A 13,253-nucleotide genomic window follows, 5' to 3' on the forward strand; every position below is an offset into this window, starting at 1 on the left:
CCTCTCCACCCTCTCTCCTCCCTCTCCACCCTCTCTCCTCTCCCCTTCTCTCCTCCCTCTCCCCCTCTCTCCCTCCCTCTCCACCCTCTCTCCCTCTCTCCTCTCCACCCTCTCTCCTCCCTCTCCACCCTCTCTCCTCTCCCCTTCTCTCCTCCCTCTCCCCTCTCTCCCTCCTCTCCACCCCTCTCTCCCTCTCTCCTCTCCACCCTCTCTCCTCCCTCTCCACCCTCTCTCCTCTCCCCTTCTCTCCTCCTCTCCCCTCTCTCCCTCCCTCCACCCTCTCTCCCTCTCTCCTCTCCACCCTCTCTCTCCCCTCTCTCTCACCACCTCTCTCCTCCTCTCTCCTCTCCCCTCTCTCCCTCCCTCTCCACCCTCTCTCTCTCTCTCCCCCTCTCTCCTCCCTCTCCACCCTCTCTCTCCTCTCACCCCCTCTCTCCTCCCTCTCTCCTCTCCCCTTTTCTCCTCCCTCTCCCCCTCTCTCCACCCTCTCTCCTCCCTCTCCACCCTCTCTCCCTCTCTCCTCTCCACCCTCTCTCTCCCTCTCTCTCACCACCTCTCTCCTCCCTCTCTCCTCTCCCCTCTCTCCCTCCCTCTCCACCCTCTCTCTCTCTCTCCCCCTCTCTCCTCCCTCTCCACCCTCTCTCTCCTCTCTCCCCCTCTCTCCTCCCTCTCCACCCTCTCTCTCTCTCTCTCCCCCCTCTCTCCTCCTCTCTCTCCTCTCTCCCCCCTCTCTCCTCTCCTCCCCCTCTCTCCACCCTCTCTCTCTCCTCTCCACCCTCTCTCCCTCCTCTCCCCCCTCTCTCCTCCCTCTCTCCTCTCCCCCTCTCTCCCTCTCCCCTCTCTCTCACCCTCTCTCTCCCTCTCCCCCCTCTCTCCTCCCTCTCTCCTCTCCCCCCTCTCTCCCTCTCCCCCTCTCTCCACCCTCTCTCTCCCTCACCCCCTCTCTCCTCCCTCTCCCCCTCTCTCCTTCCTCTCTCCTCCTCCCTCTCTCCTCCCTCCCTCTCTCCTCCCTCCCTCTCCCCTCTCTCCCTCTCTCTCCTCCTCCTCTCTCTCCCCTCTCCCCTCCCCTCTCTCTCACCCTCTCTCCTCCCTCTCTCTCCCCCTCTCTCCTCCTCTCTCACCCTCTCTCCTCCTCCCTCTCTCTCTCCCCTCTCCCCTCTCTCCACCCCCTCTCCTCCCTCTCCACCCTCTCTCCTCCCTCTCTCCTCTCCACCCTCTCTCTCCCTCTCCCCTCTCTCTCCTCCCTCTCTCCTCTCCCCTTTCTCTCCTCCCTCTCCCCTCTCCACCTCTCTCCTCCCTCTCCTCCCTCTCTCCCTCTCTCCTCTCCTCCCCTCTCTCCTCTCTCTCTCACCACCTCTCTCTCCTCTCTCTCTCTCTCCTCTCTCTCCTCTCTCTCCTCTCTCTCTCTCTCTCCTCTCTCCTCCTCTCTCCTCTCTCTCTCCTCTCACCCCTCTCTCTCTCCTCTCTCCCTCTCCTCTCTCTCCTCTCCACTCCTCTCTCTCCCCTCTCTCCACCTCTCTCTCCCCTCTCTCTCCACCCTCTCTCCTCCCCTCTCCACCCTCTCTCTCCTCTCTCTCTCCCCCTCTCTCCTCCCTCTCTCTCCTCTCTCTCTCCTCTCTCTCCTCTCTCTCCCCTCTCCTCTCCTCTCTCTCTCTCTCTCCCCTCTCTCCTCCTCTCTCTCCTCTCTCTCCCTCTCCTCTCCTCTCTCTCTCCTCTCTCTCTCTCTCCTCCCTCCCTCTCTCTCCTCTCCCCTCTCCTCCCTCTCCTCCTCTCTCTCTCTCTCCCTCTCTCTCTCCTCCTCTCACCTCTCTCCTCTCTCCCCTCTCTCTCCCTCTCCCCCTCTCCCTCCTCTCTCTCTCCTCTCTCCTCTCTCTCCTCCCTCTCTCCTCTCTCTCCTCTCCCTCTCTCCTCTCTCTCTCCCTCTCTCCCCCTCTCTCCTCCTCTCTCCTCTCTCTCTCCTCTCTCTCTCTCTCTCCCTCTCTCCTCCTCTCTCTCTCTCCTCTCTCTCCTCCCTCTCTCTCCTCCTCTCTCTCTCTCTCCTCTCCCCCTCTCTCCTCCCTCTCTCTCTCTCTCCTCTCCTCTCTCTCTCCTCTCCCTCTCCTCTCTCTCTCTCTCTCTCTCTCCTCTCTCTCTCCTCTCTCTCTCCTCTCTCCTCCCTCTCTCTCTCCTCTCTCTCTCTCTCCTCTCTCTCCTCTCTCCTCTCTCTCTCCTCTCTCTCCTCCTCTCTCCCTCTCTCTCTCCTCCCCTCTCTCTCTCCCTCTCTCTCCTCTCTCTCTCTCTCTCCTCTCCCTCTCTCTCCTCTCCTCTCTCCTCCTCCTCCTCTCTCTCTCTCCCTCTCCTCCCTCTCTCTCCTCCCTCTCTCCTCCTCCTCTCTCTCTCCCCCTCTCCTCTCTCTCTCCTCCTCTCTCCTCCTCTCTCTCCTCCTCTCTCCTCCCTCTCTCCTCTCCTCTCTCCCTCTCCTCTCTCCCCTCTCTCTCCTCCTCTCTCCTCTCCTCTCTCCTCTCCTCTCTCCTCCTCTCTCCCTCTCCTCTCTCTCTCCTCCCTCTCTCTCTCTCTCTCTCTCTCCTCTCCTCTCCTCCCTCTCTCTCCTCCCCTCTCTCCTCTCCCCCCTCTCTCCTCTCCTCTCTCCTCTCTCTCTCTCTCTCTCCTCTCTCTCCTCTCCCCTCTCCCTCTCTCTCTCTCTCTCCCTCCTCTCTCTCCTCCTCTCTCTCCTCTCCTCCTCTCTCTCCTCTCCCCCTCTCCTCCCCTCTCTCCTCTCCTCTCTCTCTCTCTCTCCTCTCTCTCTCCTCTCTCCTCTCTCCTCCTCTCTCTCTCCTCCCTCTCTCCTCCTCCTCTCTCCCCTCTCTCTCTCCTCTCCTCCTCTCTCTCTCCCCTCTCCTCCCTCCCTCTCCTCCCTCTCTCTCTCCCCTCTCTCCTCTCCTCTCTCTCCTCCCTCTCTCTCTCTCCTCTCTCCTCCTCTCCTCTCTCTCTCTCCTCTCTCTCTCTCTCCTCCTCTCTCTCCTCTCCTCCTCCCCCCTCTCTCTCCCTCTCTCCTCCTCTCTCCTCTCTCTCTCTCCCTCCTCCTCCTCTCTCTCTCTCTCTCCAGCCTCTCTCCTCTCTCCCTCTCTCTCTCTCCCTCTCTCCTCTCTCTCCTCCTCTCCTCCTCCCTCTCCTCTCTCTCTCTCCTCTCTCCTCTCCTCCTCCTCTCTCCTCCTCTCCTCTCCTCTCTCTCCTCTCTCCCCTCTCTCTCCCTCTCTCCACCCCTCTCTCCCTCTCTCTCTCCTCCCCCCTCCCCCCCTCCCCTCACAGTGATACAGTCTCTCCCTCCTCTCCGCGTTCAGCCTCTCTGACAGCTCCCCTGACATCACTCTCTTTCCTCTCTCTCTCCTCCTCTCTGTCTCATGTTACTCTGGACCCTGGGAACTCTAACTCTCTTTCAACTGCATTTCTACATTCAATCTTTGTTGTTCCACCATGATCTACCGATTCCAAAGAACAAGCCTCTCTGAGTTTACATGTTGACTTTGGGCCTGCTCATAGCCGGGGGTAACACTTGGACAGCCAAATCCTACCCTGCCATCATCTTCTGTCATTCATCAACCTCATTAAGCCTCCTCTCGAACAGGGACTGTGATTTGGCCCTGGATTGTGGTTTTTGTCCACAAAAGGACAAAGTGCAGACATGAGAGAAGGACACGAGAGCTTCTTTAAAACAAAAGCGCAGACTTGGCTCATCACTGCTGAGTTTAGGATGAGCGTGTGAGGATGGAGCTAATTGCGGTGGATACAGAGCTTTGGCAGCACAGAGTTCCTCTATCAGATGCCAGCGTTTGTGTGTGTTCTGGGCCGTGCATTCCCTCACTCACTTGTTTGCTCGCTCTCCCCGTTCCTCCAGGGACTGTGGTGGAAGTAGGCCTGCCGTCCGGCTGCCAAGCAAACCTGATTTAGTCACACTCGGCTGCCATTTTTCTTCAGCAAAACAATCGTGTTTGTGCCGGTGGCCGGTGGCCGGTGGCCGGTGGCCGGCCGTCTCCGGGCTCGGGGGTCATAAACTGGTCCGGGCGGACCAGTCACTTAGCCTGCAGGCCCCACGGCCTGGGTGTTTAGCTGTTAGTGAGTGTATTTTGAAGGGGTGGACTTCCATGTGTCCGATGTAGCTTCCAGTTCAAAGTTCAGATTTCTGCTGTTAATGCTAAATTTAGTAATGATGAGCTCTACAGCTCCACTGTCAATGTGGCAATGAAGGGGTGAGAAGTGATCCAGTAACCAGCAGCGCGTTGGTAAATGCCACGGTGGTCACCTCCAGCCGCTTACATTCACATGCAAACTAGCTGTAGCTCAGATATGGACCTGAAGCAGTCGGCAGCGCACTCTTCCAGAATGCACAGTGTACAGTATTTCTTTGCCTTCTGAAGTTAATTCTCGGCCTAATCATTATGTCAGCATATGAAATGTTGTTAACATGGTTTATGAGCGTTGACTCTGAACTATACCGTTTGTTTTTTTAACTTCAATCTACTCTCATTAGCTTTTTGAGTTGAAAGCTAAAGATGTTAACAAAATCATCTTGAAAAATTGGACAATTACTTGTGGTGGCTTTTTTGTGCTTTAGACCTCTGAAATAACACAGTTTAAAGCTGTAAATAATACCACAAAGAGCTGGGTCTGCACCTGCTCTGTAGGAGAAGTGCAATGAGAGAACTTGTGTTACGAACTGGCGCTGAATAAATAAACTGAACTGAACCGAGAGGCAGGGAACGCCCTGAACAGGCTGACACGTAGAGACGGACAACCAGTCACACCTACGGCAATCTGGAGGCGCCAGCTAACCTACCCTGCACGTCTTTGGAGCCTGGCTCATAACAATATGAAAACATTCAAAATTGCTTTTACAAATGTACTCACATTTTATTTCTTAAAAACAAACTTGTGAACTATTTTTCTGGCCCTTTTTCTCAAAATTCAAGTCTCAGAACACACTTTGTTTTTAGTGATACCGTTTTGTGAATGTGGTTCCATGAAGGCAAAGCTAATTAGGACGCTGCACTTTGAGTCTTGTTCCTCTCTCTGCCTTGTTCTATGAGACTCTGAATAATGACCAACACATACATTAACCGCTGCTGTAATTGTGGTGGAATTACTTATTCTGAAAATAACTCCCTTTGAAATGAGAGGAGGAAGGAAAAAAGAGTGTGAGAGAGTAAAAGGTCTTGAAGTGAGAGTGCACACGTGTTTGTGTGTGAGAGGGTGTGTGTTGGTAATGAGAGCTCAGTGCTGCTGCTAACTTGCTCTAAATAAATCTATGATTAGCATTTTCCCTTTAAAAGGAATAATTTCAACTTTGATATCCGTAATTGTGCTTAAGGGCTTCTGCGCTCCTCCGCTAGCCCTCAAACGCTGGCTCTTCAACCCATGCAGAGACTATCACAGCAGCGTTTTATTCATTTAACACTTCATTCAGAAGCTGTAATAATGAGCCTCACTGAATACTGTTCTTAATAAACCTTTACAACCCAAAGAGAAGTGGATTCCAGGTATGTACGGTGTTGAAATCAGCCTACTGTAGAGAACACACAGCCGAGCAGACGCTGCGAGCGATCAGTCATCTGTGACACACACTCTCACACAGGCTCGGACACCCAGAACCCCGGAGCCACGGTGAGCACACACACACACACACACACACACACAGTCCCAGTACACTGAGGGGCCTACTATTTGCACGTGGCAGTGGCTAACCAATAGAGGGTGGTGTTGCATTGCGGGTCTGAGCACAGAGGGTCATCAGTTTGAACAACACCTGCCTTTCTAATCTGCTTTTCATTACTGAAGACTGGATGACAAAAAGACGACCCCCCTTTAATGGCTGCTGCTGACATTAAGACTTGATGGTGGCTGTTAAAGAGGACTTGTCAGCAGCTCATTGATAAGCAGGAGTGCTTTAAATGTCTCTCTTTTTCAATCGTTTATCCATCTTAAAACAACAACTAAATACTGCAGGGTTTCAAAGTTCATGTTCAAATTTAAAGACAATTTGCATGTAATTCTGTTTTAAATACACTTTGAAAAAAGAATATCAGCATTTTATAGCTGGCTCTGGAGCTTTCGACCATAACGCACGATCTTCATCGGCTACAAAATGATATTTTCAAGGTCGAGCATGAACATTGAACAGAGAAGTCTTTAAGTGCTTTAAAACATTTTTTTAACACCTAGAATTTCATGACAACTGGGCAAACTCCATCTGCTAATGAAGATCATGTGATATGATTGAAAGCTCTGCAACACCTACTAAATGGACCTTGTGTGCTGCTTCCAAGGTCAAGAATGAACTTTGAACCTCAGCTAATATTCTTCCTGATTCACCAAAACCTGGCAACAGGCCCTGGTCTAACAAATGCTGCTCTGCTTAAAAACATCCCCATCCTCATGTGTTTAAAGCTGACTTCACTGTGCACATTTGTTTCTCCCAGCATGCATCTGAACACATAAACATAAATATTAGCAGTTTAGTGGTGAACAGTTGTTGGGAAAGTGATCTTAAAACTCGAAAGGACACCTCCACATCCCTCTAATTAAAACTTAACCGCCCAGCCGAGGCGGTGGGGAGGCTTATTTAGCATTAACATAAAAACAAACAGCCGCATATATATATGCAAATGAGGGAAGGGCAAACGCAGGATGCCGGGAGCCATCCGCCATAACTCACACTGATGGCCTTTAAGTGAGAAACCGCCTTTAAAAAATCTCCAATAAGAAAGTGGGAATGATGCACCTGTCGCCCATCTGACTAATGAGCCAATCAGGTTGCAAGGACAAGGAGCACATCCGGGTAGTGATGCTGGCCTGGAGTGCCACTCAGCATGAGTCCACAGCAGGAGGATTCCGGAGCCTGATCCGGAGCGCTGCGATAGGAAAACATTTCCAACTTGTTGTAACATTAGCAGGCCTTAGACGGGGCCACGGGGCCGCGCCACGGGGCCACACTGTCCGTCCCGAAGGAAGGCGCGCGACAAGCACCTGCCATCCTGTCCTTTGTCTTGTAGCACGGGACATGTACGGCTGTCCTCCTGCTGAAGTAAGGACAGGCTTTTGGCTTACTGGGAGACAGGCCGGGCAGCCGAGCCGAGCCGAGCCGAGCCGAGCCGATGAAGATACAGAAGGAGAGGCAGCACCCGGCCCAGGAACAAACTACAGGCTTGTCTAGATAAAAAGAACCCAGAGGCCTGCCACTCACTGATGAATATGAACTCTTCAGACGGAATGATGTGTGTATTCATACACTCCGAGCTCCACACACACGTTATTGTTCAATCCTTTGAAAGGGGCCGAACCTGAGACAGCACGCGCACGTGTAAAGGCCTTGGCATGGACAGTGTGGGTGGGGTGACTGTGTGAAGGCCTTTAGTGTGCTGAAGGCGTCTGCACGCGCACATGTAACACACTGCTTTGAAAAGGGCCACATGTTGAGAAATGTGGCGTTAGAGCAATATTTAATAATCAGAGAAATGTCCGCAGCTGTCGGAGAGGGCGCATGATTCCACATAGCACGCACGCACGCACGCACGCATTTTAAATGTGAACGCAGGCTGCTGCAAAGTGTCCAGCATCCTGTGGACGCGCTACGGAAGCCCCCGGGTCTCAGTTTAACAGAAATAAGGCTAACAGTGATGGAACACCGGCGGAGATGACTTGAGCGACTCTGACCACCGCTGCCGTGCGCGCCGCACGCCCGAGTGTGTGAGTGGCGTGTGTGTGTGTGTGTGTGTCAGTGTGTGTGAAAGCCACCACTAGTCGCCCCCAGTGCTCTTCAGTCTCCACTCTCCCTTCTCACCGCAGACTGAACGTCACGTCCGCACTTGAACTTGAGTTTTCTCCCATTGTAGAAGCCAGAGAGCCGCACAGAGCCGCGCACAGCCGCGCACAGCCGCGCACAGCCCGGGGATGCGACTCTGCAGCTAGCACAAAGACAAACGAGGGTGGCAGTCTGTCCTCAGACCAGCACTGGGCTTCGACTTAAACAGTTAAAGTCTAACCCGCCCGCCTGACTGGCACTGCCAGTGCAGCAGAAGAAGTGCCCACTACTTGGCGACACCTCGAGAAGTGCCGAGCAGGAAACTGGATTCCGATTTTCCACACTTTCAGGCGTAAGTTGGCGTCCTGTCACCGGCTCTGCCCGCACAGGGACGCGCGGTGTCCGGGGCGGCCGCAGAGTGGACACAGGTAGTGCCTGGCCATCAGGCTCTCTGCGCTCCTTTCTCCGCTCTCCTCTGACACATGGTGTAAAGGCGGCGGACGGCAGAGCCGGACTACCCCCCTCCCTCACCGCCACTTCGACTGAAGAAGGGAGGCGCGCCACCACTTTGGCACCGAACTCCGACCGAGCGCCCGGCCACCCAGCGCTGCGCCAGGGCTGGTCACCGCTGCCCGCTGGAGGGAGATCCGTCGCGCAGGGGTCAGTTCGGGGGCCACATTTGGGGCCAGTGCAGAGCGGCGAGTTTGGGGTGGGCAGCGAGCGGCCGGTTTTGGGGCCACTTTGCGGCCGGTACACCGGAGCAGCAGGAGGAGAGCCGACCCTTCCAGCGCCGCTCTCCGGGCGATGCCAGTGTAAATGCCAGGGCGATGTCCCGACGCAAGCAGGGGAACCCGCAGCACCTGTCCCAGAGAGAAATCCCACGTAAGTAAACCTGCTAACTGCCCCGGGCCCGGCCCGGAGCCGCCGCGGAGAGGACTTCTCTTCATTTTCACACTTGCACAGAAAGTTTGTGAAGTTCCCCTCTCCTGTCTCACCGGCAAATTAGACTGTGGAGCCGCGGTAGTTGGAGCGCGGTTTCTCGGCTGCGCGGGTCCGGCCGGCAGCGTTTAATCACCACTTCGTTATTATTCGTTGGAACGAAATTCGAAGCAGCGCTGCTCTTAGAGAGAAAATTACACTTCATTTTTAAATGGCAATAATTCCATCAGCTACAATCACTTAATACTTTTTACACACTTTCATATGCAGATAGCGTTGCTTCCCGACGCGCGGCTATTTTCATATTACAGGAACACACACTTATGAATTCCAGTATTTAAATCTAACAAATTCTTTCCGTCTTTCGCTGGAGGAGGAGGCCGGCCGTGATTCGAGCTGCAGCCGTTAAACTGCTCTCTCACCGGCGCTTAATTTCCTTTTCTTCCGCACGCGCAATTAGGCTGTAATATTAATAATCGGTTTGGATTATTTAATACCCCGCACGCCTTTCCAGGCCCCCCGCGGCACTGCCGTGCAGAGTGGGCGACAGTAAGTGACGGCTTTTAAGGGCAAAACACGGCCAAAGGAAGAAGGCCTGCTTTTTCTGATTAACGCTCGGAAAGGAAAAAGTGTTGGAAGGCACGTGTGTTATTTTCGAAGGACATAAATATATTTATTTATATTTATATTTATTATGAGTGTGTGTGTGTGTAATAAAAGCCCTTCGTGTTTAACGCTGCCCTCTCGGCGGTGGCCTCGGATCGGTGCCGGCTGAGGCTCCAGCTGAAGGCGGCTTCAGTGAATATTCAGACGCCAGAATATTGCGGTGTGTGCAGCCGCAGCACATCACTGCATCCCGCATTTCCAGCAGACCCAGCGCCCTGCAGCTGAGCCTCTGCGCCCGTGTTAGGCCACGCTGCCTGCCTTTCTATAACTTCCTTCTCTGCTGGCTCGTTCACACACACACACACACACACACACACACACACACACACACACACACACACACACCTAAAGACACTGCATGTGGCTTGGATGTCAAATCGTCTCCTGACAAGGTTTGATTGCTTAACAGAGCAACAACTTGTAGCAGGCCTGCGGTGTGGAACTCAGCTACCTTTAGAAGTGGGTCACTCTGTGCATTGCTGGGACTTCAGCAAAGAGCCCAGCATACATTCTAACAGACAGGCAGACAGGCAGGCAGACAGACAGACAGACAGGCAGGCAGGCAGACAGACAGGCAGACAGACAGGCAGGCAGACAGGCAGGCAGGCAGACAGACAGACAGGCAGGCAGACACACACAGACAGGCAGACAGGCAGGCAGACAGGCAGGCAGACACACACAGACAGGCAGACAGGCAGACACACACAGGCAGACACACACAGACAGGCAGACAGGCAGACACACACAGACAGGCAGACAGGCAGGCAGACAGGCAGGCAGACACACACAGGCAGACACACAGACAGACAGACAGGCAGGCAGACACGAGATGTGGAAAGACGAGAGAGCACAAAGATGGAGGCTAATAAATGAGCTTCCTGTTTGCGTTGAAACAAAGCTGCTTTAAGCTCAGCGTGTGTGTGCACATGAGTGTGTGTGAAGTGTGAAGTGCAGTTTGGTGGTTGTGTCCACAGAGCAGGTCTGACTTATCCCCGTTCAGGCGGCAGCACGCTGTACATCCCAGCATTTCTGTGTAGGAGATGCTTGCCGATTTAGTATGCTTGAGTACACACACACACACACACACACACTCATATATGTATGTAGGCTTACACGGACATCAACACACACACACACATATGCAAATGAACACATATGAATCCGCCTCACCAAAATCCGCATAATTCTTCCCGAGCTGTCAGCTCGTAGAATCCGCCCGGCCTGCGTTTTTAACGTGTGCGAGGAAGACGAGCAGGAGATGCTCCTCCTCTTTTGTCTTTCGCTATCTTTTCCCGAGCGAGAGGAAGCGTCAGGGAAGATGAGACAGATCTTCTGGAGGTTAAGTCTGATTTTTTAAATGCAGTTTGGCGAGGCCTCCGCCGCAGTCACTAAGCAACATTCTTACACTCAGTGCTGAGAATATTAGGACATCTTCCTGATGAGCACAATCCCCAGTCTTCTCAAAGCTCCTAATCCTTCTCTAATTCACCTGATTCCCTTTGTTTTCATCTTTTTGTGTTTTTTGTTACATGTCACCTTATTCACACTCCTTTCCTGCAACGTTAAAATGAAACAACCCGTCCTGAGTGGGAGACGGTCACGAGAATTTGGTGCAATTTCTCCCTCAGAGACACGTGTGAAAGCTATATTTCTTTTGCTTGTCAGGCAGATTCGGCGTCGCCACGCCGAGACAGTTTACACCCGAAGGTGCAGACGTGCCTTCTGCTTCTCATTCACTGCAAATAACCCCAGCTTTGCTCCGAGAGGCTGATTTAGTGTGAGGAGACGCAAACAGGACGACAGCTCTCATTGTAGCCACACACACACACACACACACACACACACACACACACACACACACACACACACACACACACACACACACACACACACACACACACACGCGGAGAGAGAGAGCTGCGTGGAAATTGCAGTCGCCCACTTGAGATGCATGTTTCCCTTTGGCTTGTCAAATAGCCGTGCACCCTGCTGGGGCTAAGTCTTTGTCAGACAGAGGGAGAGCCTGCTAACTTCTTTTATCTCCACTCAAGCATTCTGTAGATGGGCTGTTTTTAAAATGCACTTCTTCAGTGTGTCCTACGTGTCACAGCTGATTGTAATGAATACAAAACGATATTCCTAATAGTCGTGTCCTCCATGACTGTAAACACGTGCTCTACAGTTCCAGAGGCTGCGGCGGAAAAGCGGAACGGCTCGCTTCACTCACATGAACAAAACCCATTTTCTTAGTGTGGACGCTTTTCCTTGAAACTGGAGGAACAGTCTATAAAAACAAGACACTGTCTCTGAAGAGACAGACAAAATACATTTGATTCCCCACAATACGCAAGGGCCAAAATATGTCTTTTGGTCATTTGGGAGAAGATTTCCTTTTAATACCAGTTGTGGTTAATTCTGCTTTCGAGGAGAACACAAAACATTTGTTTTTGTTAGAAATTGCATATAAATGCAACATACGTGTGTGTGTGTGTGTGTGTGTTTGTAAATATGCGTGTCCATTAATGCACAGGATGAGGGTTTCAGCTCCCAAAGATAATACTCAACTCATTTTGTTGATCAGCAGGCTGTACACTCTCTCCCACTACTGATACTACATGACACACACACACACACACACACACACACACATGCCCTGCCACTGTCTGTGTGCCGTCGCTCGCCCTTTTACTCCACTCATCCCCCTTTCTTTTCCTGCATGTCCCGCTCTCCTTCTCTCTCTCGCTCGTCCTGCTAGGGGGAGCTCTCAGGCTGTCAGTGAGAGGGGCAGCAGTGTGTGTGTGTGTGTGTGTGTGTGTTAATCAGATGACATCAGCGCTGAAAGACCACATTCACCTCTTAACTGTCAACACCTGCACACTCTGTACTTCACTTTCTGTGTCTCTGTCGCACTTTTTATTTACAGCATGTACTGTAAATTCATGACAGTGGCTGACTGACGTCTGTAGCATTCAGTGTGTGTGTGTGTGTGTGTGTGTGTGTGTATTCACTGAAGTGTATTGATATAGTGAAGCAGCTAGAGGAGTTACAACTACTGTAACTACATTTCTTTTGAGTGAATCTATTTCTTTTTTGCTCGTTGTTTTGCGTTGTCTTTATTTTGTTTGAAGATTAAATTCCATTTTGTAAACAATATGTCTGTGATAAGGACCAACTCTGCAAATGATCTCCAGATAAATTCATCAATGTTTATTTATTAAGCCAAATCATACAAAACGACTTAAAATGCACTTAAAGTTCAGAATGGTGGCTAAAAGCCCGGGCTGCGTCGTGCCGATCTGGTCGCTGGGCTGTCGGAGCGTTTCGTGCCGTGGCTTGTTTCTGAGCAGCTCGTATGTGAATCCAGCTGAACCACGAGCAGACAGACACCAAGCTTTAGAATCATTTGCACATTTGCCTCTGAGCCACGTCTGACTGGCCCGACACGGTGACCCTGACTCCAGAACGGGGGAGTTACCTTGCGATGAACTGGAATTAGCTTTTCATTTGAAAATAAGCGTAGTCCTAACGGTGGGCCGACCACAGTGCTCTCTCTCTCAGTGGCAGTTACATTTCTGCTTCAGTGCACTTCAGTAAAGTATTTTTACTTTGATAGTTGACAGGAAATAAGGGGAAAGCGAGGAGATGACATGCAACAAAGACTGGGGACGTTAGCACCTTGAACGGCTCACCATGCCCCACACAGTGTACACCCTCAGTACAGGTTTCAGTAAAGGTCATATGTTTATAACGAACCTACAAAATTTTCCAAAATAAAATGAATGACTTCAAAAGCTCAACATATCCAGAAATACACCCAGAACACCACTCAGTGCAATGACTAGAGCAAAACGGACTTTGGATGAAGAGCCACTTC

The 13,253-nt window shown here is 52.0% G+C and overlaps 1 protein-coding gene across 2 annotated transcripts in view; it reads left to right on the forward strand.

Annotated features, from left to right (window-relative positions):
* The first annotated feature begins 6,801 nt into the window (after window positions 1-6,801).
* The window catches only part of bcl11ba (BAF chromatin remodeling complex subunit BCL11B a), a 47,811-nt gene continuing 41,359 nt past the window's right edge, over window positions 6,802-13,253 (forward strand). For both annotated transcript variants that reach the window (XM_044166639.1, XM_044166640.1), the window contains exon 1: window positions 6,802-8,656. In XM_044166639.1, the coding sequence (XP_044022574.1) occupies window positions 8,602-8,656 (55 nt within the window). In that variant the 5' untranslated portion in view covers window positions 6,802-8,601. The remainder of the gene's footprint in view (window positions 8,657-13,253) is intronic.

The sequence above is a fragment of the Siniperca chuatsi genome, linkage group LG15, assembly GCF_020085105.1.
Source record: "Siniperca chuatsi isolate FFG_IHB_CAS linkage group LG15, ASM2008510v1, whole genome shotgun sequence".
NCBI classification, from domain to species: Eukaryota; Metazoa; Chordata; class Actinopteri; order Centrarchiformes; family Sinipercidae; genus Siniperca; species Siniperca chuatsi.